The 26,681-nt window shown below is 42.8% G+C and overlaps 1 protein-coding gene across 3 annotated transcripts in view; it reads left to right on the top strand.

Moving 5' to 3' along the window:
• The window catches only part of MCPH1 (microcephalin 1), a 352,972-nt gene that overhangs the window by 55,497 nt on the left and 270,794 nt on the right, over window positions 1-26,681 (top strand). For all 3 annotated transcript variants that reach the window (XR_014471760.1, XM_083177354.1, XM_083177355.1), the window contains exon 9: window positions 4,740-4,852. Coding sequence is in view for 2 of the 3 variants with exons in the window: in XM_083177354.1 (XP_083033480.1) it covers window positions 4,740-4,852 (113 nt within the window). In the remaining variant the exon portion in view is untranslated. The remainder of the gene's footprint in view (window positions 1-4,739; window positions 4,853-26,681) is intronic.

The raw sequence follows: 26,681 nt of genomic DNA, 5'->3' as shown, positions 1-26,681 counted from the left end.
TGCTCACAGGTCTCAATCCATAAACATCACAGATAAGAGGAAAGATAATTTGCCATTATATGGTGTTTTACATAGATTGCATCTATATTCTTATAAAGTATAGACCCACAAAGCAACTACATACTATCCCAATCAGTCTTATCTTATATTAAATTATATTAAATTTAGCTGAGACTTGTGGTGCCCTCTGAACATCTGTGTACTTATTTTATAATGATAGTGACACAAGATAATCTATGGACAATGGCAGGCAGTACACACAGAATATAACAAAGGCCAGCCACTGGTTTGAGCAGAAAGTGGCACTACACCAACACCTTAATCACTGCTGGAATTGTCCTGAAAGCATGGCCACCATGACCAATCGGGAGAAGAAGTACAGGAGAAGCACTGCTGTAGAACGTATTACCTTATTACTTGGTATATCTCTCCAGATAAATTCTTTGGTTGGATCATCTATATCAGAGTCTTGCACTTAAAGTCAAATAAACTCTTGGCAGTATGGACATTGAGTGGGCATTATTCGCAAAAAAATCTTAAATATAAATAAAGTTACTCCAGTAAGAGCGTAAGTCTTCAAAACTATATTAAAGTATAGGAAAGATATTTACAAATTATTTTTTTTATACAAAATGTACACATTTAAATTTTGTATAAAGTGATTTCCAAGTTTAATGTCAACCAAAACTATACTCAGGTGTCATCAGAAATTCATCATGGAGCCAATGAATAAGACCTTTAGAAGGAAGCAGCTGCAATGCTGTAGTCTCTGCTATGAATATATACAAATATTTGTGTTGTCCCTTTCCCTTGTGTATTGCCATTCATATCTAGGCGCAAAAACTGAGGCTCCCACTTTCTGTTTTGCATGCTCTAATGCTTTTTATACAACACAACCACACTCACGCCATTGGCACCCCCAAGGCTCCCTATGAATGTGTCTGTGAACACAGCCACTCTTATGGTCACGACTTTTAAGTCCTATAACATGCGTTCACTTTTAGCCATTGTCCAGGTACACCCATAAAATTTCTGCAGTATTTTTAATATAGTCTGTCCCTTTCTCAAAATCATCTTTGTCCATACACTATGTTTCCTGTGCCACCTTGGGGGGGGGGGGGGGGGGGGGGATTTCTACAAATTTTCGTATTTTGTAGCTGCTCATAAAATTGTGAGTTACGTGAGCGACAGCTTTGAGTGTCACGTCATCTGGCTCCAAATCTCCTATGTGTATGGTTAGATCGGTGTTTGTTCTTTTTTTCTATTTTGAGGCTCTCATCTTTTTTTTCAATAAAGTTGTCTCGGTACGTACATCTCCATGGATGTCATGGAGTCTTCCAGAGTTTTTCCTCTGCTGACAAAAGTTTAACCCAGATATCGGGGCTACCGTGGAGTGGTAAAAAAAAAATTATCATACAAAATGAATTGGTACTTGTATATAAGCAGGGTGCCCAATTAGCATACGTACGCTAGCGTAGGGAAATTGCATCGCATGGGCAGTTTTAGTGCCGTGCGATGCGATTTTCCGATGTAATTTATTCACTGCTGTCTTGGCCCCGGCGGATCGCATCGCACCTCCCGCAAAATTGCATGCGATATGATAGGGTGCGATGCCATTACATTTGCTATACACTTGTATGTCAAACAATGAGGTTTTAGGCACCCCCCTACTATCCACGCCACCCCGAAGCATGGCAAGCGGCGGCGGAATGCGTCCTTCTGACCCTTTCATGCTTCCACTACCCACGTCGGCGTGGAGTTGATTTTATATAGTGTGGCGAACAGATGCAGAATACATGTAAAGTAATCTGCGTCCCCTCGCAGTGCTCGCTGCACTCGCCACGCTTCGGGCTCGGTGGCTTGCTGAGCTCGCCACACTAAATCAACTCCACGCCGACGTGGATAGTGGGGGTATGAAAAGTTCGGGAGAATGCGTTCCGCTAGCACATCTAACTCTACTTTCTCTCCTTTGGACTGTAAGCTCTATGCAGCAGTACCCGTTTGTTTTATTGTAATTATTATTTTCCACTAATTTTGCAGCACTGTGGAATATATTCGGAATATACATATAAATAAGCTATATAATAAAAGGATGTTTTCTATATGCTGGTAACATTTTCCTTGTTCATCCTATTATTTTAAACTCTTTATTTAGAGGCGTAAATAACTTATGAACACTAACAGGAATGGGTCAGACTAATGGTGCATACACGCATTGAGATGTATGCTATCTTTTTTTACTGCTAAGCAATCTAGGGTAGGTGATTTCCCTTGAACTTCTAGTGTCCAGATCGCCCTATACACACAATGTGATGTATGCGATGCGATCTGTGCTAACTCAATGTTTTGTATGCACTTTGTAGGTGATCTAACTAGATTTTGCCTGCATGCACGAAAGTTCTGAGCGGGTGATAACCATCGCTATGGGGTATACACATGGAGAGATTTGCATTTAAATTCTAGACAGATCGCTTAGAAAATAGCCCAAAAATCGCCCCATGTGTAAGTCCCCTATGAACGACTACACAGTAGGCAATTAATTGGAGGATATATCGTTCCAATGTGGATCGGAATGATGTGTCCGCCATATCACTCAGTATGTATTAGTGATCATGTGCTTTCGCGGATTATTTCCAATTGGATGACCCAGGGAACTGTTGTGACATGCATTTTAAATGCAGTGGGTAATGAAACCTCATTTCGGTGTAAACTTTATGCATTGTGTATGGCAGTGCAATGTATCATAAAATCATATTTCACCATTGCTAGGCACACACTTCATCCTAGTGTTTATCCAGGATAACCCACTGAAACATATGATCCTGATCCTAAAGGCAGTTAGTCCTATATACAGCAAAGGCCTGTTCTTCTTACAAGGAACTAGATAAGCCATTTGAAATAATTATAAAGTGTCCTTAAACATTAGGTACCAAGGCCATACAGGGCTGTATTTGTATTTATTTAAAAACAAGTTCCATTATGATCCATTATCAGTCTTAAGTATGTTCCTGTATATTTGTGCCATGATTTTATGGCGTGTATAGCTTTGTACCCAACGATTACTAAAAAATGTTGTGTTGAATTTAAAAATATAATGTAGAAAGCTGTTGCTGTGTGGTTTATTTTAGTCTTGTCTTTCCTTTATTTTATAGTACTATAGCCATGCACTCAGCAATAGATGAGACTTTTTAGCACAAAGAAGTAGAGGGTGTACAAAGACTGTATTGATTCATATTAAAAGCCAGAGTAGTGAAGCAGCATCGCAAATGTAGGCATGCAGAGATGTACTGCACAGTAGGAGATTGTGTAATGGGCTTTGCATCCTGAGGCTTTTAATCAAGACTCGGATACATCTTTTCTATTGCTAGTTTTAATCTAGATCAATACAACTTTTTTTTCTATGCTTCTTTATTTTGTTTTGCCAAGATGCATTTTCTCATGGGGAGTGCAGAGGTACACAACATTAAGCATCACTTTTATTGTTGCCTGGTTATGAACTTGCTATATTTGTGCAAAGACGATTACTGTATAGAAGTAAGGAGCATGGTTGAGGATTTTGTCAGGGAAATCTACATGGATAAAGTTCTTTCCTGCCTTCTTAATGCTTTTTTATTTTTCCCTATTAAGGGGGGTATTCAATCTTGGTTTCTGACTGTCTGAATCCTTACCCGTTTACACCCAGCTCAACAGTTTCTCAACAGGCAAAATTCAATGTTCCGCCTGTTGAGTGGTGAAAAGGGGGCATGACCTTGAAAACTGTTGTGGATTGTCGAGAAACGGCTGTGAATTCGACAATCTACGGCCGTTTTCGACAAATTAGATCAGACTGGTTTTAAAGTTGTATCTGTTTTGTCGAGATCCACCTTCAATAAGGTTGGAAATACGGAAGCCCAATCCGGGGCATTTTTTTTCAATACCGGGATTGAAAAAATGCTCATTCCCGGGAACCCATGATTGGCTTCCCTAAAAACAAAAAAATGCCCGCATGTTTACTTACAGGGCATGGTAGGTGCATCAGGAGCACAGTGGGTGGCTGGGCATGGTGATGTTGCCGGGAGCTGGGCGGGTGGGCCTGGTCATCAGGAGTAGGGAGCGGAGTGGGTGAGAGATTTCTTTGGGAGCTGGATGGGTACTAAGCGAGTTTTCCGGGAGCTGGGTGGGTATCGGGGTTTCCGGAAGCCGGCTAGGACAGTGTAGGTCAAGGCGGCTTAGGCTGTGTGGCCTGAGCAGGGTGACCTATGACCTCGTCACACTGCGCATTGCCGCACTGCCAGGTACAGGGGAAGCCGGGCAGCATCTGAGCGGTGCATGCGCAGTCTAATCCCGAAATCCTGGGATTGGAACTACCAGTCCTGGGATTGAAATCCCGGTGTTTTGGGGGCCAAATCCCAGGATCTCGCTGATCCCGGGATTGACCACCCTAGTAGGAAACGACAGCATTGAATAGATGGCTGGTGCTATTTCCCCTGTTGGAGTGTGTCTGAGTCTTTCAGTTCTGAGTTTTAGGTTTCTATGCATCTTTTTCTGAAAGTACGTTATTCTTGGTCATGAAAACTGGTAGAGATGATTACATTTCTACATGTTATTAGTGTCATTACCCATTAGCTACTCACTTTGTTTATACTTAAGGTCTTCTGTCCTGTTCATAAATCCATTATAAATCGTATGAGCTCTTAAGAACACTTTAAGGTTTTTACTTCTTGAACACTAATAAGATGTTTCATTTAATTGATTTTTAGATGCCAATAGTAAAACATCAGCTTCTGATGCAAGAGATGGACCGTCTGAAATGTTTAATGAACAAAGAAATAAATGCACAGAGGAATCAAAGAAAATAGAGAAAAGCAGAAAGGTCAGTTGAACTGTAAATTACTTTGATTGGTCCTTTTTTAGTGTTTTGCTCAGCAGTGGATTTTTGAATGTTTAGCACAAATCTGTATTGATTTGCTAAAGTACTGAAGCAGTTGAATATAATGTTAATGCCTAAAGCTTATTGACTTGTCTCTGCTGAACAGCAGTGACAAAACTGAGAATAATTTCTACATTGTATGCAGTGAAAATAGAGGTGAAATGTATAAAAATATATATAGACGAGTTATTACTTAGCCATCTTGTAGGCATAAAAACATCTAGTATTTTTTATAGGTAAAGCTATTGAGTGAACTGCATAAAGTACTTTAAACTAGCATTAGCATGTGTGATAGCTGTGAAACTATGCTGAGTATGTCAAATTTACCAAACCTGGTGTATAATATAGTGAAAGTAGTTCTTTATATAGCATTACTCTATATTAAACGTATGCATATAGTACAGTTTTTCAATCTTATTTTGATTGTAGTAAAATGGGGTTACTTGACTAAAGGTCCAAACACACGGAGCAATTTTGTGCTGAAAGCCACTCAGTTTCACTGTTTGAGCTGCTTTCAGGTAAAAAGCCACCCAGTTGGGCAGGTGGTGAGTGGTGATGCCCGCTTCCGCACCATCGTTGGTGGCCGCCGTTCATCTGCTGGTTTTACAGCAGAACGAGCCCAAATTCACAAGAAGTCGGGCTCATTCTGCCGAGAATGGCCAGGAATTGACGAGCTCCCTGCGGCAGACATGACCGTGAATCCCGCCTGCAAATTCTCTGTCGAGCAGACAGAGAATAGGACAAGGTCACGGCTGTTGCACCAGCCCGACAGTTGTGGCCCAACAATGAATACCTCCTTAGTGTAAAACTATTTCAGATCTATAATGACATAAGCGAATGTTCATACATTAGAGAAAAACTAAAACCGCTTATCTGAGAGTCGGCATACAGAAAGTATTAAATGTGTTTTGTCCAGGTGGAGCCATGGTGTCTCTTCTAAACAATCTGGCAGTGCTGTTGAGTTTCCAGTTAATAAGTTAATTTAATAAGACTCTTTCAAAGAATCTTCTAACCAGTCTCCGCATCAGAGTAATGTTGATTTGCTCTATTAATTTTGTATCAATTGCTGCTACTCAGAGTTGGATTGCTAATTATACCCCTTTCACACTCGCAGAGCCAGGTCATACCCGGGAATGTGTTCCCGGATGCTTCCCGTGACTCTACCCGGGAATGTACCCTTTCACACTGCACTCAGACCTGGGATAGACCCGGGACAGCCCCATTCATGCTGATCCTGGGAAATCCCTGCAAATACATATGCATGTCATTAGAAATGAACTCCAGGGCTCTGAAAGATGACATCAGCATTTGTGAGCCCAAGAAAGCTCCAATCAGCAGCTTTTTTAAAGTCCCGTGTACCCAATCCCGGGTACGGGACCATTCACACTGACTGCATCCCGGGTCGATTCCAGAATCAACCCAGGTCAGGACCTGGGTAGAAATCCCAGGATGTTCATCCCGGGATATTCTTTCAAGACCCTTTCACACTGAGCTAAATTCCAGGTTGATGCGCGTTCATGTGCAAAAACCCGGGATATTTTTGCAAGTGTGAAAGGGGTATTATTGTGAGCTGCCTGATACTGAATAGGCTCTTTAGGGTGGGATTCAATTAAAAGTGGGACATTTGAAATATCCCAGGACACACAGGTTTTCCTGCAGCAGCTTATTCCATTGAAGGACAGAAAATGGGTCAATAGAAATCACTGTGTCTTTTTTACACGCCCCGAGAGCGAGTAAGTTTTTTTTTTTTTTAATGAATAAATAAGTGTTTTTAACAGATTATGACACAAGTGTGTTTATGTATTGTTTATAAAACTGGAAGGTTATGAACTATAGCACTTGAGAATATTAAGACTAATATAAGAAAGAGAAAACCTTATAAAGAAAAATATAATGGAAAAAGCCCCTGGAAAACCCCTTCAGAGTGAAAGGCATACCAATGCTGAAGGAGATGGTAAAAAATTTATATTAAACCAAATGAATCTGATTTTATCAGTTTTCCCATACTTTCAAGATGGCTAAACATACAATATTAACACAATAAAAAATAAGAAATATTTGAATAAGAAACATTAAACATGATAATGCTTTAGGTCGTTCACTTAAAATGACTTAACCACAATTGAACAAGAACATAAAGGTATATATTTGATCATAGACAAGAGAAATGGAATAATATATAGTTGCTCATTTTCTACATACAAAAAAGGACTATCACAATCCTGTTGACGTGGAAAAAAAATGTATTCTTGAAACGAAAGCATGATGTATTGGGACAATGTTTAACCCCTTCCCGCCGCAGCCTGTTTTTGCCTTCCTGACAGAGCCCTTTTTTTCAAATCTGACAGGTATCACTTAAGTGGGGATAACTTTTTTTTGCTTTTACTTATCCCAGTGATTTTGAGATTGTTTTCTCGTGACACATTGTACTTCAAGTTAGTGGTAAATTTGGGTCGATACAGTCTGTGTTTTTTTGTGAAAAATACCAAAATGTCGTAAAAAAATGGAAAATTTTGCAATTTTCAAAATGTTAAATTTTCTGCTTGTGAGACAAATAATCATACCACTCAAAATAGTTATTAACTAACATAGACCATATGTCTACTTTATGTTGCCATCATTATTTCAACCTCCTTTTAATTTTTTTGGACACTAGGAGGCTTACAATATGAATAGCAAATTCTCAAATTTTCAAGAAAATTTCAAACACTGATTTTTTTAGGGACCAGTTCAGTTCTGATGTGACTTTGAGGGACTTGTATGTGAGACACCCCCATAAATGATGCCATTTCAAAAACTGCACCCCTCACAGTATTCAAAACAGCATTTTGGAAGTTTGTTAACCCTTTAGGTGTTTCACAGGAATTAAAACAAAGTGTAGGTGAAATTTCAAAATTTCATTTTTTTTGCAGATTTGCAATTTTAATACATTTTTCTAAGGAACACAGTAGATTTTACTAGAGAAATGTGACTAAAAATTGATTCCCCCAATTCTTTTGTTTTCATAAATATCCTATATGTGGCCCTAGTGTGCACGTTGACCAAACAACAGGCTTCATAATAGAAGGAGCACCTACTTGATTTTGGAGCCTCCTTTTTATGAGATTATTTTTTAGGCACCATGTAGGATTCTAGGCACCATAAGATGCTAAAAGTTAGGAACCCCCCCACAAGTGACCCCATTTTGCAAACTACACCCCTCAGGGAATTCATCTAGGGGTATAATGTACATTTCAAACCCCCAGGGGTTTCACCAATTGTGGTACAACTGGGCAGTGAAAATGAAAAATTAAATTTTTTACACAAAAATGCAGTTCTGGCTCAAAATTTTTCATTTTCACAAGGAATGAAGGAGACAAAGCACCCCAAAATCTGTGCCCCAATTTCTCCCGAGTACGGCAATGCCTCACATGTGACCAAAAAATACCATTTGGGTGCATGGCAGGACTCAGAAGGGAAGGAGTGATTTTTGTATTTTGCAGCTCAGATTCTGGTGGAATTTTGGTGGGTGCTATGTCGCATTAGCAAGACCCCCAAAGCACCAATACAGTGGAACCCCCCCACAAGTGACCCCATTTTGCAAACTACACCCCTCAGGGAATTCATCTAGGGGTATAGTGTACATTTCAAACCCCCAGGGGTTTCACCAATTTTGATACAACTGGGCTGTGCAAATGAAAAATTACATTTTTTTACACAAAAATGCAGTTCTGGCTCAAAATTTTTCATTTTCATAAGGTATGAAGGAGAAAAAGCACCCCAAAATCTGTGCACCAATTTCTCCCGAGTATGGCAATGCCTCACATGTGACCAAAAAATACCAGTTGGGTGCATGGCAGGACTCAGAAGGGAAGGAGTGATTTTTGTATTTTGCAGCTCAGATTCTGGTGGAATTTTGGTGGGTGCTATGTCGCATTAGCAAGACCCCCAAAGCACCAATACAGTGGAAGCCCCCCACAAGTGACCCCATTTTGCAAACTACACCCCTCAGGGAATTCATCTAGGGGTATAGTGTACATTTCAAACCCCCCGGGGTTTCACCAATTGTGGTACAACTGGGCAGTGAAAATGAAAAATTAAATTTTTTACACAAAAATGCAGTTCTGGCTCAAAATTTTTCATTTTCACAAGGAATGAAGGAGACAAAGCACCCCAAAATCTGTGCCCCAATTTCTCCCGAGTACGGCAATGCTTCATGTGTGACCAAAAAATGGCAGGACTCAGAAGGGAAGGAGTGATTTTTAGATTTTGCGGCTCAGATTCTGGTGGAATGAATGGTGGGTGCTATGTGGCATTAGCAAGACCCCCGAAGCACAGTGAAATGATGAACCTAATAATCCATAGATGTGTGGTATATTTTAAAACACTCCTTTATACATAGGCCGGGTTTGTCGGGGCAAGTGTCACACTGGAAAATAGTTTGCTTTCTTATTCCCTTTTTATAGCAAACTTTGCACCTTTTTTGTGTCCTGCCCTTTTTTCCAGTGGAGGGGATTTCATCAGGAAAATGCTGCCCTGGTACAATACGGGGGCCAGTACTAGAAGTACTGGGGCCCTCTGCCTGCTGGTTCCCAAATATTAGGCTCTTTATGACTTCCTCTTGAAAGTGCATAAATGTCCCCCTCTGGCTGGAAGAACGGAATAGCACGTAAGCGTTATACAGTGCCATCTGGATGATATACACGGCCAGCTTCTTGTACCAGATTTTTGTTTTCCGCAGGGCACTGTACGGCTTCAGTACCTGATCTGAAAGATCCACTCCGCCCATGTACTTATTGTAATCCAGGATACAATTAGGTTTTGAGGTGTGGGTACTGGTACCTCGTACAGGGACGGAGGTGGTACTGTCTCCGTGAATTGTTGTCAGTATAAGGACATCCCTCTTGTCCTTATATTTGACCAACAACATATTTTCGGTGGATTGTGCCCTGCTTTCACCCCTTCTCATTACTTGGGCAATGTGCGTTTTTGGGAGGCCTCTTTGGTTCTTGCGCACAGTACCGCAAGCTGCTGTACCTCTTGAACCAAGGGCCTTAAACAGGGGGATGCTAGTGTAAAAGTTATCCACATAGAGGTGATAACCTTTATCCAGGAAGGGGTGCACTAAATCCCAGACAATTTTTCCACTAACACCTACGAGGGAGGGGGGGCATTCTGGCGGTTCAATTCTTGAATCCTTCCCTTCATATACCCTAAACCTGTGAGTGTACCCTGAGGTGCTTTCACACAGCTTATACATTTTTATGCCATACCTTGCCCTCTTATTGGGAAGGTACTGGCGGAATTTAACCCTTCCTTTAAAATGTATAAGGGACTCGTCTATGCAAATGAATTTATCTGGGATGTACATCTCTTCAAATTTGGCACTGAAATGATCAATGACCGGCCTGACTTTGAATAGCCAGTCAAAGGTGGGATCATCTCTGGGTGGGCACTGTGCATTATCGTTGTAATGCAAAAATTTAAGGATTAACTCAAAACGAGTCCGGGTCATGGCCATACGGTAAAGTGGGGTGCTGTACAGAACATCTGTACTCCAATATTGCCTAATTTCTGGCTTTTTTACTATGCCCATATGAAACACCAGACCCCAAAACGTCATCATCTCTACTGCATCTACAGGGGTCCACCTAGCAAATGATGACGTGGGGTTTTGAGCAATAAACTGCTGGGCATATAAATTACTTTGGTCCACCATTAAATTTATAAAATCATCAGAGAAAAATAATTTGAAAAAGTCAATTTCTCTGAGACCTGTGGAATCAAATTGGATTCCTGGGATGGCCAAAAACTCAGGAACCTGGGGCTCAAAATTGTCTGGTGGTGGGGTCCATACGAGATCAATTATTGGGGGGGGGGTCTCAGCTGCTCTACGGGGGCGTCTTTGAGGGGGTCCCTCATCACTAGATGAGGAAGAGGAGCTTAAGATGAATCCTTCAAATTCCCGCTTGCCTCACTGGCTGTGTCAGAGTCAGAGGCAAGCATGGCATATGCCTCCTCCGCTGAATACATTCTTCTGGATGACTAGCATACCATTTGGGATGACATTTGGGATGCCATTTTTATTTTTGTGTTTCTGGTAGTGAAATGTTTCAACACGTGTATAGTGTAGGGGGGGTACAAACTTTATTTCAACACGGGGGGTATGTAGTGTGTAGTGTGTATGTAGTGCAGAAAAAAAAATACTTTATACAGGAATTTGATCCCAATAAAAAAAAAAAAATTGAAGGGGTTAAAAAAAAAAAGGTCCTGCGCCAAAAATTGAGCACAGATGTTGGTCAGTAACGTCCGTCACTGAACAGCGCTCAAAGGCAACAGGAATTTGATCAAAAAAAAAAAATAGATCAACCCTGTGCCGAAAAAGCTGATCAGTGATGTACGTCACTGATCAGCGCACAGTGGCCACAGGACACCCACAAAATCACAGTGTGTGTAAAAAAAAAAATTAAAAAAAGACCCCACAGCACCCTCAAAAAAAAAAAAAAGGTGATCAGTGATGCGACACTGATTACCAGTGAGGGGCAGCAGGTGCACAACCTTTGGTGCAACTGACAGTGCAACTGGCAGCAACTGACAGGTATATATAAAAAAAAAACCCCTGCACCCCCAAAAAGTACAGATATACTGATCAGCACAAAAGGGGGGGTAGCAGACACAAAATATAGCACTCTCTGTCACTATCTCTCTCTATCTCTCTATCTCTCACTATCTATTACTATCTATCACTCTATGACACTGCAGCAGCAGCAGCACTGACAGTTATATATATAAAAAAAAAACCCTGCACCCCCAAAAAGGGGGGGTAGCAGACACAAAATATAGCACTCTCTGTCACTATCTCTCTCTATCTCTCTATCTCTCACTATCTATCACTCTATGACACTGCAGCAGCAGCACTGACAGTTATATATATATATAAAAAAAACCCTGCACCCCCAAAAAGGGGGGTAGCAGACACAAAATATAGCACTCTCTATCACTATCTCTCTCTATCTCTCTCTCTATCTCTCACTATCTATCACTATCTATCACTCTATGACACTGCAGCAGCAGCACTGACAGTTATATATATAAAAAAAAAACCTGCACCCCCAAAAAGGGGGGGTAGCAGACACAAAATATAGCACACTCTGTCACTATCTCTCTCTATCTCTCTCTATCTCTCTATCTATAACTCTATCACACTGCAGCAGCAGCAGGAAGTCACAAGAAGTCAGATCCAGGAAGCATCCAGCACGCTACAAGCAGTGATCAGGTGATCAGGTAAGTATTTTGCAAGGATCAGGTCAGTATATCACGGCAGATAGGTACGGTGACCGCACTGCACGCAATTCCAGACCGGAATGGCGTCTGCAGTGCAGTCACCGTTAGTTTAAATCACCCTCCATGGCTGTGATTGGTCCGTCGGTCCGGCGAACCAATCACGGCCTTTGGGGGCGGGTGGGGTGACACCAGTGTCACCCTTACACCCCGTGGTGATTGGTGCTGTACTTTACAGCACCAATCACCACCGATCCCTGTGTCACCGGCGAACGTTATTCGCCGGTACACAGAAAACGCTGTAATTGGCTGTTCACATTTGAACAGCCAATCACAGCGATCGCCGACGGGGGGGAGGCATCGCCACCCCCCCTGGGCATGCAGGGACATGTCTGCTGTCAGGGACAGCAGACATGTTTAAACTGTCACCGCGTCTATAGACGCGGTGACAGTTAAATGGCATGACGTACATTTATGCCATGTGTCGGGAAGTACATCCCGGCCATGACGTAAATGTACGTCAAATGTCGGGAAGGGGTTAAAAAGCTACAGAACATGACATTGAATATAAAACAAAGAGGTTAAAGGTCAAATATTTACTTTGCTTTTGAATTTGCTACTGAAAAAAAAAGGGATGATTAAAAACATTGTTGACAATATGTTCCGATAAAGGTATCATAAACAGAGGGGATTTAGACCTCATGGTGCCATAGGCAAGATACCGATTTCGGGTGCTCCTCAAACAAGCGATTGCACTATATGTTTGCTGCTGAATGCAGGCAGCACCAATAGAGTACATTGGTGCATGCACAGCACCGCTGCGTGAACATCGGCATTGCGTACAAATCTTAATCAGACTCTAGGTCTTTTGGAAGTAGGCTTAATACATGTGTCACATGTAAAGTAAACTGACTGCCCACATACAGTGGATAAAACCATTTTGTGTGTCCAAATAGTTTTTATTGTATCAAAGTGACTTTGGGAGTGTGGGTAGATCCATGTGATGTCATTATGTCACACAATTGTCCTTTGAAAATGTTTTAGATGTCCAAGATCTCTTTATGGGGCCTCTTAGAACCTGCTGGGCTCTAGACGGGCATCTAGGCTGCATTGTGTACAATCCAGCTCTGATCATAAGACTAAACCAGCCAAAAATACGAAATTTGTGCTTTCTCCTGTGTTTGAGAGAGTTTTTCTAAGCGCTACGGAAGAGAGTAAGAAATACTTAAGCCTTTTATTATATAGGATATACTGTACAATGCAAGACTATTTAAAATGTCTTATATAGCGCAGAGTATTCAGAGGTTTCACTTACAATTGGAAACAGTAGCTTTATAGACATAACTGTATCAGCATTTATAATGCTCAAACAGCAGGGTAACAGAAAGTGCTTAATGAGAGGAAGAGATTGTACCCTGACATACATGCATGTGGTACAGGTTAGCATTAGGCCACGTGGTGAGTAGGTTTAGGCACTAGCAGTAGACAAGTCAAGTTTGAAAGGCTTTCAGCCCAAAGCCGTCCGGTGTGTATGGCCCGGCGGTGAACATCATCGCTGGGAAAGCCGCTTATCTGCTTGTATTTCCAGCAGATGAGCGGCTTTGTGGATGGCTTTGCATAACACTGCACTATGCAAAGCCGTCAGCCCCCACGCTGACAGCGCCGTGTAGGGGGAATGCCGCTCAGTGTGTGTGCACTGAGTATCTTTCCCCCCAGCGATGACAGCGGTCATCGCTGTCCATGCACGCTGGGCATAATTGCCCAGTGTGTATGGACCTTTTAAGGTGTCCACACACTAGAAAGATCTGCAATCTTAAGATGTGCGCATAAATTAGCCTTGAAATATTTTGTCCATCATGGACAAAAGATTTCAGGCAAGCGCATAACTTTACCAAATATTTCTCTTAAGATCCCATGTGCTTTCCTTTTGCTAAATCTTCTGATCTTTCATGCAGCATGTAAGATCAGAAGATTTAGCCAAAGATCCCGTGCATCCGTCCAATTATCAGCAAAAATCTGCCGGGTTTTTTTAGGCTGTTCAGTTGGAAGTAGGCCAATCGGCAAAAAGAAATCCGGGTGCCGGAGATTCCCGGACGGGCGGCGGGGACGTTGCCAGGCAACGCCCTGAGCCTCTGTTACTAGCCGGCTGTCAGGGCGTTGCGCGGCAACGTCCCCGAACTTCCGCCCGGTGGCTCCCAGCGCTAGCGGCTTATGTCACAGCTGACGTGGCGCCAGTTTTGAATAAATAGCCGGCGTCTGCTGGGAACAGATGCCAGTTATAGCTTCCTCTCCAGCCTTGTCTGTCTGTTGAAGTGTTCCTGGATATCCTGCCGGTCAGTCCTGTCTGGTCCTGTGCCTCAGGGTTCTCTCAGCGTTCGCCAGCCTGCCTGCAGCTAAGTCAGGAGTTACCCTGCTGTATCCTCTGTTGAGCTTATTATATTTCTTTATTTGTCACCCCTGTGCATTGTTGCAACCACACTGTGTGTCGTCCCATCTTGGTTATCGGTGTGTACATTTTTATTGGTGTGTCATCTTCTGGGTATTGTTACTCCCCTGGGGCTTCTGGGGTTTCCCCGTCTCCTGCGGGGCGTGAGTTGGCTTTTCCCCTTGCTGTCTCCCTGCCTTGACAAACGAGTTGTCACATATAAAGACCTGGTGGCATCGGGGTTGGAGCCGGACTAACCAGCTCCTTCGAACGCAGCTATTATAGGTGAAGCCTAGCTCTGCACGCATCCGTCAATCACAGTCAGAGGCAACGGAGTTAGGGTTGGTCCGGGGGAAAACTCCCAGAGCCCTAACAGTTAGGCTTCAGCAGCGTAAGGCTAAGGATAGGCAGCGTGGCAAAGGGGTTAGGTTTAGGTGACAAAGTAGCAGGGATAGGCAATAGTAGGGAGTGTTAGGGTTAAGCTGTGGGGGGAGAGTTAGGATTAGGCTTTGAAATGGAGGGTTGGGGGCAGGGGGTAAGGTTATCAGATCCATGGTGGGATTCCATCCATCTTGATAATGGCATCGGTATTCTGACTGCTGGAATCCCAAAGAGATGGGAAAGTTCAGCAAAAAGAAAGAGGGGAGGGTGGGAGGACCATATGAAAACCATGACTTCATCTCCAGTTACCGGGAAGAGAGATTTCAGAGTTGTTAAGATGGATGGAGAGGGGTATGCTTGGAAATGACAGGGTATGGTGCGGAGGGTCCAGGAATGTGATGTCCTGATATTATAGCATGGCATGGGCGGATTAAGAGGAGGGGGGGGCACCCGGGCCCACCCCCCGTCTTTATATATATATATATATAATGTTTATTTTACCATTTAATACTCTCCGGCGGGCCATGACTAGTGGGGGAGCCAGGCAGGTGGTCGCACGAATTGGAAGCAGCAGCCAGCCGCTGCCAAGGTCCAATATGCCGCTGTCGGACCTGGCCGCTGGGTGCCTCAACAACTTCCTCCCAGTGTTGCCGGGCGGGTAACGTCATAACGCTGACGCCGCCCACCCGTGCGTCTGAACTAGTGTGGGGAAGAGGGGAGCCACCGGGCAGCGGTGCAGGCAGGCGCAGTGCGGGAAAGGGGAGAGACGTAGCCGCATGGGCCCAGGTGTGACACTGACCGGTGACTGAGAGGCAGTTAGGTCAGTAGTATGGATGATTGCTGACATGGGAGGAGAAATCCCTGCCAGTGCCAGCAATCATGTGACATGTGATGTCTGTTACTGCATCATTGAAATCCCAGGGCTCAGAGTGTGGCCAGATTGTCTACTAATAGTAATGATGCAGCATGCATTTTCATTTTATATGTTTTGGAAGTCCGAGCAGGACGGGCAGCAAAAGTGGGCATTACTGAGTGTCCCATAATGTGTAGTGGGCATTACGGAGTGTCCCATAATGTGTAGTGGGCATTACGGAGTGTCCCATAATGTGTAGTGGGCATTACGGAGTGTCCCATAATGTGTAGTGGGCATTACGGAGTGTCCCATAATGTGTAGTGGGCATTACGGAGTGTCCCATAATGTGTAGTGGGCATTACGGAGTGTCCCATAATGTGTAGTGGGCATTACGGAGTGTCCCATAATGTGTAGTGGGCATTACGGAGTGTCCCATAATGTGTAGTGGGCATTACGGAGTGTCCCATAATGTGTAGCGGGCATTACGGAGTGTCCCATAATGTGTAGCGGGCATTACGGAGTGTCCCATAATGTGTAGCGGGCATTACGGAGTGTCCCATAATGTGTAGCGGGCATTACGGAGTGTCCCATAATGTGTAGCGGGCATTACGGAGTGTCCCATAATGTGTAGCGGGCATTACGGAGTGTCCCATAATGTGTAGCGGGCATTACGGAGTGTCCCATAATGTGTAGCGGGCATTACGGAGTGTCCCATAATGTGTAGCGGGCATTACGGAGTGCGCCATAATGTGTAGCGGGCATTACGGAGTGCGCCATAATGTGTAGCGGGCATTACGGAGTGCGCCATAATGTGTAGCGGGCATTACGGAGAGCGCCATAATGTGTAGCGGGCATTATGGAGAGCGCCATAATGTTCAGTGTGCATTATGTAGTGGGCATTAGGCGTATGGCATAATGTATAATGGGAATAATATGTAATGGGCAAAATGGTATGTGGTGTAATGGGCATTACGGCATATGGCATAATGTTTAATGGGCATATTGGTGCATGTTATAATGCGTATTGGGCATTACGGTTTGTGGCATAATGTGTAAGATTCATTATGGTGTGTGGCCTAATGTGGCCATGCCCCTATTGTCATGTAGCCACTCCTCTAGTTTAATATGACCATGCCCCCCCCGCGTGGTTATAATGACTTTTGTTGGACATGCCTACACCGCTATTAGTACCACTATGAAATAATTTCTACTTGCACCCCTGTACAGCATTCCCTTTTGATGCCACAGCCATGTTTTATTAGGCCATACAACCTTTTCTAGAAACCTGCTCACACAACTGCACCCCCCTTTAGTGGTGCCCCCCCTGTCATTTTTTTCCTGGATCCGCCCCTGTAGCATGGGAATCACTTTTAGATGTAAAGTTGGTGGCAAAGTTATTTAACAAATTCCCTATATACATATTGGAACAGCTGTGCAGAGCAGTAATTGTGGTATTCCTGTATACTGGTCATAAGAATTACTGGTATGCAAGCAAGTAAGGGGGAGATGCATAACAATAATTTTGAACTTTGTTACATTTCTCCCTAAATGCAGAAATAGATATTTACATGCAGTTGATTAAAAAATAAGTGTCCATGTATATTGAAAACTCACTAATAAAATGGAAGTGCTTACCTATGTTTCAAACAAAAAAGTGCCATATCTACTGTAATAAAGACATTCCATTATGCACAGTGGACGTCTTCATAGGTATCTCCCCAGAATATAAGGTAGACCTGTACAATGTCTAATAGAGCATACACACGGTGAGCTATGCTCTATTTTTCTATTCAATTTTGCTTATCGAATTCACATCGAATGCTTTTAGCAGCATTTAATGCAGATTCAATCCCAATGCGCGTGTAGTAGGAAATTGAATAGAAAAATATGGCAGCGAAGACTATATAGTGGAAATCTTATAGTAGATACGGGCTCGGTGGCTCTCTACGCTCGCCACGCTATCTAAAATCAACTCCATGCCAACGTGGATAGTAGGGGTACGAACTATCCACGTTGGCATGGAGTTTACATGCTGGCGCCATGAACCGACACAAGTACCCTGTGTGCTACACTACTGTGATATGTACAGCAGCCTAGCATATTCTTTGTGTGGTTAATAAAGTTCAATTCCAAACTAACTTTGTACATTATAAAGCTATTCTGAAAAAGCCAGTTGTATTAAATGTCACCTCCTAGAAAGACATTGAGCACAGCTGGTTATGTTTCAACTTGTCCTAAGTGACAGCTGATGAAGCATGTCTTCATCAAGTTGCTAAAGTAGATAAGTGTAGCTGTTGCCTTTGAAAAGAATACATCAGAGTTGTCATATTCAGTGCAAACACTTATTAAAGACCTCTGTTCTCACCTAGTTTACAGCCACTTCATTTTTCACACATTGTCTATTAGATAGGAATTGAATTGGAAAAGTAACATGGGTAAATTATGCTGTGATAAGAATGTGCTCTTCTATTGTTTTTCCACTGCTGACATGGCTGCTTGTCTGAAAATGTTTTATTAAATGTGAAGGGGAACTCGCAGTATAAATTTAATTCATGGACATTTCTATAAATACTTACTTAGTGGGTGGCTTTTACTCTACATTTCATTGCTTCTTATGCTTTTAGGTCCTATGCATTTCATTGATATATCCAGTGGCGGTTTTTACCTATGGTCTGCAGGGCTGCAGCCCCCCCCCCTCCCCTCCCCCAGGTAAAATCTGCCACTGTATGAAGCCAGACGCAGTCTGTAAGACTACACTGGCTTCATTGTGACTGCCAGAGGTTTCTTATTGAAAGTCCGACCTGCAAGTCACCCAAGACAGTCCCATTGGGAGGTGTTCCCTCCCTCCCTCTGGGATGCATCTATGGGCTGCAGTGGCGGAAGCCCATAAAAATGGGTTCTGTGCATGCAGGACCGTGAATACAGTATGCTTTTATGGACTGCTGCCGAAGCAGCCCATAGAGGCTGGGGGTCAGCACATGTGCTGGTCACACGACCACGACGGGGGTCAGGACCGGCAATGGGGACCAGCAGCGGTGGGGACCAGCTTAAAACCGGTGGTAGGGTCCAGAGGGGGGGTGGCGGCATTGCAGCAGCCCCCCTTTTCCACAGAGGTAAGAGCCACCACTAAATATATATCGATAAATCAACTTGCTGACTGACCATGACATCACACCTGAGTGGGTAAATGTAAGTGCCTGTGCAATTTATGATGCATGATAGTGAGCTGCAGATTATGAAGTGTGTATATATATTTACCAATTGGCTGCTCAGTCGGCGGATCCATCATTAGAGGGAAAAAAATGAAATAGTTATTTTTCTCCGTACTGTTAAATATAATGCCTCAAAATTAGAAGGGTGTTAGTCTGCAATCTGTAGTCGAGTAAAGGTTGATTTGGTTACATGTGTTCCCTCTTAAAACTCCCACTGACACATGGTCATGCTCTGCTTACACTTGGGACCAATATTTAAAGTGCCCATGAGAAGGGCTTTTTCTATCAATTTTGTTAATTCATTTATTATACAAACTGTATTTTACCCAAGCTTGTATCTTCCTCTTATTGGGAATACACACACACACATTGCGGTATGAACTATCATTATGGATTATTTAGTACATATCTCACTGTGTAAACGGCTTACAATATCTATAAAATAGACTATGCAGGCAGCTAAATTTTGAAAGTAGACAGTGTACATTCCAGTGTTTCCCAAATGTGTGCCATAGCGGCACCCTGGGGTGCCTCAGAACTTGCAGGGATGCTTTGGATTGCTGGTCTTGACCAATCCAAATTTATTTATGGTCAATTTAACAGGCTAAAAGCTGTACATACCCAAAATTGTACTGTGTGTGTATTCACCTTTACTTGAACAAGGTCCTGATGTGTGAAAATGGATATTCTTTTATATTGTTTGTCTGTTTGTTTAAAGTTCTTTTCTAGGCAGAAAAGTTTTAATCTATTAAGTTACAAAAATAGATTAGGGGTGCACGATTTGTAATTTAGGGAACATTCACAATACTATAAAATAATTGTGACTCATACAAATATACTAAATCATATAAGTTATATTACTTTATGGTAAATTTTTATCAATATAAAATCACTCCTGTGTTTCATGGCTAAAACACACATTTACTAACATTTAAAAATCATTATAGTCAAAATAGTCTTTTAGTAAATAGGTGTTTTAGCCCCAAAACCAATATTAATTTTGATAATTTTAACCCTGTCAAGTCCAATGTCTAGTCTAGTCCGGCTCAATAGCCCTAGAGCTAGTAGCAGATCCAATGGTGAGCCACTTTAAAATAAAAACATTAACATAGTTCAACATTCATTGTAACCATTTTTTAATAAAAAAATTACAGTCCATTTAAACAATTAAATCAGATTGTTTAAGTTGCACGAAAAAATTTGGATTGCAAAAGGTTAAAATAAAAATAAAATAATATTAAAATCGACCTTAGTAATTCTACTTTGTAAATAAGTGATAAAACTTGGTGTCTATTATTATTATAAGCATTTGTAAATTCAAATCACGTGGCATGTCAGAGTTGGCTGTGGAATTAACATTTAGGGGGTATGCAATCCTCTGCTTTTATTTTCAATGGGGGAAATAGCGGCTGGGCCCTATTCAATGCTATCTTTACCGGCAGCATTGAAAAAGGAACACGGCAGAATGAGCCCGACTTTAAAAGTCATGGATTTTCGCAATTCCGGCCGTTGATCGGCAATCCACGCCTGTTTTGTGGCCACGCCCCCTTTTCGCCAATCAGCAGGCGGGACATTAAATCCCGCCTGCCTATTTGCTGTTGGGCAAACTGCAAACGGGACAGGATCAAGGCTGTCAGGAGGGATCGACGGCTGTGATCCTGGATTGCATACCCCCTACTGTACCACCATTTTGATCAGAAGCCCTTCAGATAGTGTAAAATATATTCTGTTCAGCCATACATAGGGGATATTTCAAGTAAAAAATAAAAATCTCACTCTGATCACTGGCCTTGTATGTGTCTCAAGTTATACAGTGTTCTTTAGGGATGGCTACCATCATTAAAAAAAAAAATTGATCTGTGGCTGATTTTCAATACTTGATGGTGTAGAACCAGATGGTTATACACCTTTGATGGTAGTTGTGTGTTCAATGTTTTTTTCCCACTTAGTTTTATGTGCTGCAGTTGCTGCTAGGGTGTCTGCCAGCAGCCCTGCCCACTCCACTAACACTGTGTGTACAAGCCGGTATTAAGATGCCTCTTTCACAGTCTAAGCCAGTGGTTCTCAAACTGTGTGCCGTGGCTCCCTGGGGTGCCTCGGGACAACTGTAGGGGTGCCACAGGTTGGTGGTCCAGAACCAATTCAAACTATTTATGATCAATTATTTATGGACAAAACCAGTACTGGTGGCTGCCAATCATAAAATGAGTACAAGCAGAAGCAAATAATACCCTTTAACACATAACTGAAACCAAGAAGCACTTATAAACACAATCTACTTAATTATATATTTTTAAGGGGGGCCTAGGGTTGCCGTGGAAAATTTTTGATACTCTAGGGTGCCATGATTCGAAAAATATTGGGAACCCCTGGTCTAAGCTGTAATTCACAGCTCAGCCTCTCCACGGCTTTTGCTCAGAAGCAGCACCATGTGCCTTGAATGTGCATAAACAATGATTAATTATATATCGAATCATTATCAGTTTCTTATATAGCGCACACATATTCCGCAGAGCTTTACAGAGAGAATATTTGAATATTTACAACAGTCCCTGCCCATGGGAAGCTTACAATCTACATTCCCTACCACGTGTACACACATTCATTCTAGGGTTTATTTTTGTTGGGAGCCAATTAACCTACCAGTATATTTTTGGTTTATGGGAGTAAAGATGAGTACCCAGAGTAAACCCACGCCAGCACAGGGAGAATATACAAACTCCGCACAGTTAGGGCCATAGTGGCAATAGAAACCATCGACGACAATGTACAGAGGGCGAGTACTAAGCCTTGAAAAGTGATAAAGTGGAAAGTAAAAGACCACCAACCAAATCAGCTCCTGTCAATTTTCAAGGAGCTGATTGGCTGGTAGTTTATTACTCTCCATTTTATCACTTACCACCTTAGTACATCTGTTACATAGTTAACTTCCATCAATGGTTTGTCTCCATTGCCATTGTTGTTAACTATTGATGGAGGCAGAACCAATGGCTATCTCTACTGTACTTTGTATGAGGCAGACTCTAGTTCAGGGCTATGCAACCTGTAGCACTCCAGCAACTGTGGAAATGTGAACCTCCGCCTGCCCTGCTTCAGTTTGCTTTTAGGGCATTCTAAAATTGCAGCAGAGCATACTGGGATGTGTAGTTCCATAGTATCTGGAATGCCTAGATCTGCATTAGCTGATCACATTCAATATATATTCTATTGTGGTGAGTGCAGTGGATTGATTTCCCCCCACCACCCCCTCCAAAAGGTACATGGACCTGACACAGCTCTTCACTGCTCTGAGTTGGGCTGACAAGATAGGGAAGATTTTAGCGCAGTTGGTCAGTTTATATTGGTGTATATGGATATATCGTTGTGTGTGTGTGTAAACATATCTAAAAATACATATATATATATATTTAAATTATGTATGAAATCTATTTTAGTATTTGTACATAATCAAAAGATAATTCACTGTGGTGCTCAATATGCAAAAAAATGTAAATGTGTACAAAAAGAAAAAAGTTGCCTGTATCTCAGCAACATATACACCCAGGGGCTGATGTATTAAGCCTTAAAAATAGATAACCTGAGGAAGTCACAATTGACGAAACATGTTGGGCAGCTTCTAAGACCTACCTCACTTTCTACCTATGAGCTAAGCATTTTATCTAACTTATTTTGTGTTTTTATAAATATACGCTTTTTATCCAGCATATTACTGTCTCTAAGAATCATAGCAATATATATTTAGGTTTTACTTAACGATTTTTAATTCTAAATTTTATTGTATTTACTCAGAACTTGTATCCGTATTAGTGTGTAAACCCCCCCATTGAATAAATTGTTTATATTTCTATATACCTACTCATAGTCCTATTTTCTGTAACAAAAGTCGCCGAGATCAGAGAGTACCTTTTACCATATCCCACAGTTCTCAGACCGCCCACCACCGTTTTTTTCTCAGACTCGAGCTGACACCCCAATAGCCTAGGGGGAGGTTTTGTTATTTGGGATGCATAACCTGCATTTCTTGCACTGTTTTTTATCTTGGCGCTAAATCCCATCTCTTTCTGTATATGTATGTATGTATATGTATGTATATGTATGTGTATATATATATATATATATATATATATATATATATATATATATATATATATAAATTAGTGTTCCCAATAGGCTGTTTTAGCGGGGCGCTGCGCCCTGCCTGATTTTTAAAGGGCAGCGCACCGCTAAAACAGCCTCACGGGGAAGCCCAGCGTCGCCGTTGACGGCGATGCCTGGCGCTTCCCCTGCAGCACAGTGGATTCGGAGGGGCCGGGCCCGCCCCCTTTGATTACAATGGTGGCCCAAGCACGCCTCTTTCATTACGGCGGCGGCCCGGGCACGCCCCCTTCATGACGTCGGTGCCCGGGCACGCCTCTTTCACGGTGTCGGCGGCCCGGGCACGCCCCCAGCTGTGACGTCGGCGTGCCTGGTCCGCCCCCCTGCGCCCTGCCTGGTGTCACTCCTAGAGTGAACACTACACACACACACTAGACAGGAGGTCCGCCAGCTCTACTTAAAACATCATTCCTTCGGTGGGTGCCAACAAAACAGCTGAATATATATATATATATATATATATATATATATATATATATATATATATACTGTGTGGTGCACAAACAGCGCTACCCCTCACTTAGTGACTAATATATGTGACAAACTTTACAATGATATAGACAAGTGGTATTATCAACACTCCAGAATATATACTGTGTCAGCAAATGTTTTCAAAGTGGCCTAATTCCCTTAGGACCAGAAAAAACGTCTATTTGGTGGTAAAACTTCTGCGCCTTCAGTGTTGACAAGGAATAAATCTGTGACAATCCTTAATAAATTCTCTATGTGCGTACCGCAAATAATATGCAATTTCACGTGTAGTGGTGTCTTTCACTCCCAGATATTCATCCTTTCTTCTACCTCCCCATGGCAGCCATTACAACATGGGTTCCTCCCCCGTGGGTAGTGACAGGAAAGGGAAAAAAAGACACCATCCCCCTATATTAGGGCGCCTCCTCCTTGGCTCGGTGTCTTTTTTTCCCTTTCCGGGGTAGTGAAGGTGTGGGCTTACCCTGTGAAGTGAAGACAATCCTGAAGCCACCGCTGCGGCGTTCTGGCGGAGGGAATTAGAGGTTTTGGAGCCGGCCTCTTGGAGCATCAGCTCCGGTGCTGCATGCGACCCCCAGGGCGATCTACAGGCGGCGGCGTCCCCGGCGTGACACAAGAAGCAGCGGTACGCGTGCGTGTCACGTCGCGCCTGCGTTCATCCACAGGGAGAGCAGGCGGGCGTCATCAGCGGGCGGCAGCGCATAAGGATGACGGCTTCCGCCTGAGAGTGGCGGAAGTCGGGGACAACACGCAGGACGCGGGCTGGCGTGGATGCCGGTAAGCACTATACCACCAACGATGTTGTTTGTTGTGGATGGTATGTCCCTCCTCTGTGCCACCTTGGAGCGTTAGGCTCTTAATGTCTGTGTCATTGGTTTGTTTCAGCAGATAGCGCTAAACGGTGTGTGAGGAGTTGTTTCTTGTGGAATTATTAGTACCTAAGGAGCTGGTTCTGGATACTATAAGGTGGTGCAGGTAGGATCATCCTATGCAGACAGGAGTGATGTAGGCTTGTTGTTTAGTGAAATTCACTCTGGTTTTTATTATTGTTAGTGCTGCGCCCCTGATACCATGGAGGAAGAAAAACGGCAGTCTGTTAAAAAGTCAGGGTAAGCCTTTATCCCTGTGATTGTTTCTTTTTTGTGTGTAGCTTGCAGGGATTTTTTTCTGAGGGTAAGAGATATTTTTTTCTTTATTGTGTTGTAGATCAGAGTCAAGCAAGGACAAGGAGTCCAAGGCTAAGCCTAAAAAAATCAATGTGCCTAAATGCAGTTTGTGATCTTTTACTGCCAGAGAAGCATGTGGGCAATATTTGCGATGGATGTAAATCGCCTCAGATTCTGCCTCCGGCGCAGATGGCAAGCCTGGTGGAGATGCTTAGAAGTGCACTCGCAGGTTCTTTTGTAACCAAGGAGGATTTGGTTAAAATGACGGCCAAAAGGAAACATGCAGTCTTGAGTGAGGACTCTGATGATGCCATAGAAGGGCCAGCTAAGGAGCCTATATTAAGTCAAAATATTGACGATGATGATGATACAGGGCTGGATAAATCTGAAGAAGATTTTAATCCAGATATGGTGGACAATTTGCTCACATTGATCCATACAGCCCTTAATATAGAAGACCCACAAGAAGATTTGAATCTTCAAGAATTATTATTCAAAGATAAGAAAAAAAAGGGGAAAACATTTCCTCTGTCCCAGTCTTTAAAAGAGGTGATAGCAGAGGAATGGAAGGTGCCTGACAAGAGGGTCACGGTTCCTTTAAAAGTGGGGAAAATGTACCCTTTTCAAAAGGATCAGATCCAATCATGGGATGAATCCCCTAAGGTAGATGCAGCAATTGCACGCCTGTCTAAAAAGACTACGCTTCCCCTTGAAGACGCAAATATCTTTAAGGACCCCATGGACAGAAAAATAGAATTGGGGTTAAGGAAACAGCATCTGATGATGGGTGCGTCCTAAAAGCCGGCAGCTGCTATGGCGGTCACGTCAAGAGTGGCAAGGGGATGGTGTCACCAGTTAGAGGCAGATTTGTTGGACGGTATCAGGAGATCTGATTTGCTAAAAAGCATTCAGGATATCCAGCTGGCCATTGAGTTCATGTGCGAAGCCTCCATGGATTCAATACGTCTAGCGGCCAGGGCAGCAGCAACTACAGCCGTAGTTAGACGGGCACTGTGGCTGAAGCCTTGGGCAGCTGATGTCCAGTCGAAGAACAAATTGCTCTCATTACCGTTCCAAGGGAACTACTTGTTTGGAAAACAGCTGGATGAGTTAATCACAAAGATTTCGGGGGGCAAGTCAGTTTGGCTGCCTCAAGACAAGGTGGCAAAAAAGAATACCTCCGGCAGGTTTGGCAGGTTTCAGCCACAAGACTATAGGGATACAAGGGCCTATAGGCCAGGGAGAGCATTCAGGAGAGGGTCATGGAATTCAAGAACGAATTTTCGAGCCCAAAGAGGAAAGGACAATAAGTCCACCTTCCAGAAGGATAGTCAATGACGCCAGGACTCCGGTGGTAGGGGCCAGGCTATTGCAATTTCACCAGGTCTGGCAACAAACCACCACAGACCGGTGGGTGTTAGAGATAACACACACCTGATACAAAATAGAGTTTTCAAAGTATCCAGGAAGGTGTTTTCTGGAATCACCAGTCCCCAGAGAAAAAGAAGAACGGGAAGCTCTGTTCTCAAGCTTAGACCTAATGTTACAACAAAAGGTGGTCGAAGTTGTGCCAAAGGATCAAAGGCAGATCGGTTGGTTCTCCAGATTCTTTATAGTAAAGAAGGCCACAGGAGGTTTTCGAACCATATTGGACTTAAGAAAACTGAACCAATTTGTGATAGTCAGACCATTCAAGATGGAATCAATCAGATCAATTCTTCCGGATCTCAGGCAGGGAGATTATATGACATCTATAGATCTAAAAGATGCCTACCTACACGTCCCCATTTTCTGGAAACACCAAAAGTTCCTGAGATTCTGTATACAAGGC

The sequence above is a fragment of the Crinia signifera genome, chromosome 3, assembly GCF_055691185.1.
Source record: "Crinia signifera chromosome 3, ASM5569118v1, whole genome shotgun sequence".
Classification (NCBI taxonomy): Eukaryota; Metazoa; Chordata; class Amphibia; order Anura; family Myobatrachidae; genus Crinia; species Crinia signifera.
The sequence above is the reverse complement of the archived record's forward strand: the minus strand, read 5'-3'. Positions and strand labels throughout refer to the sequence as shown.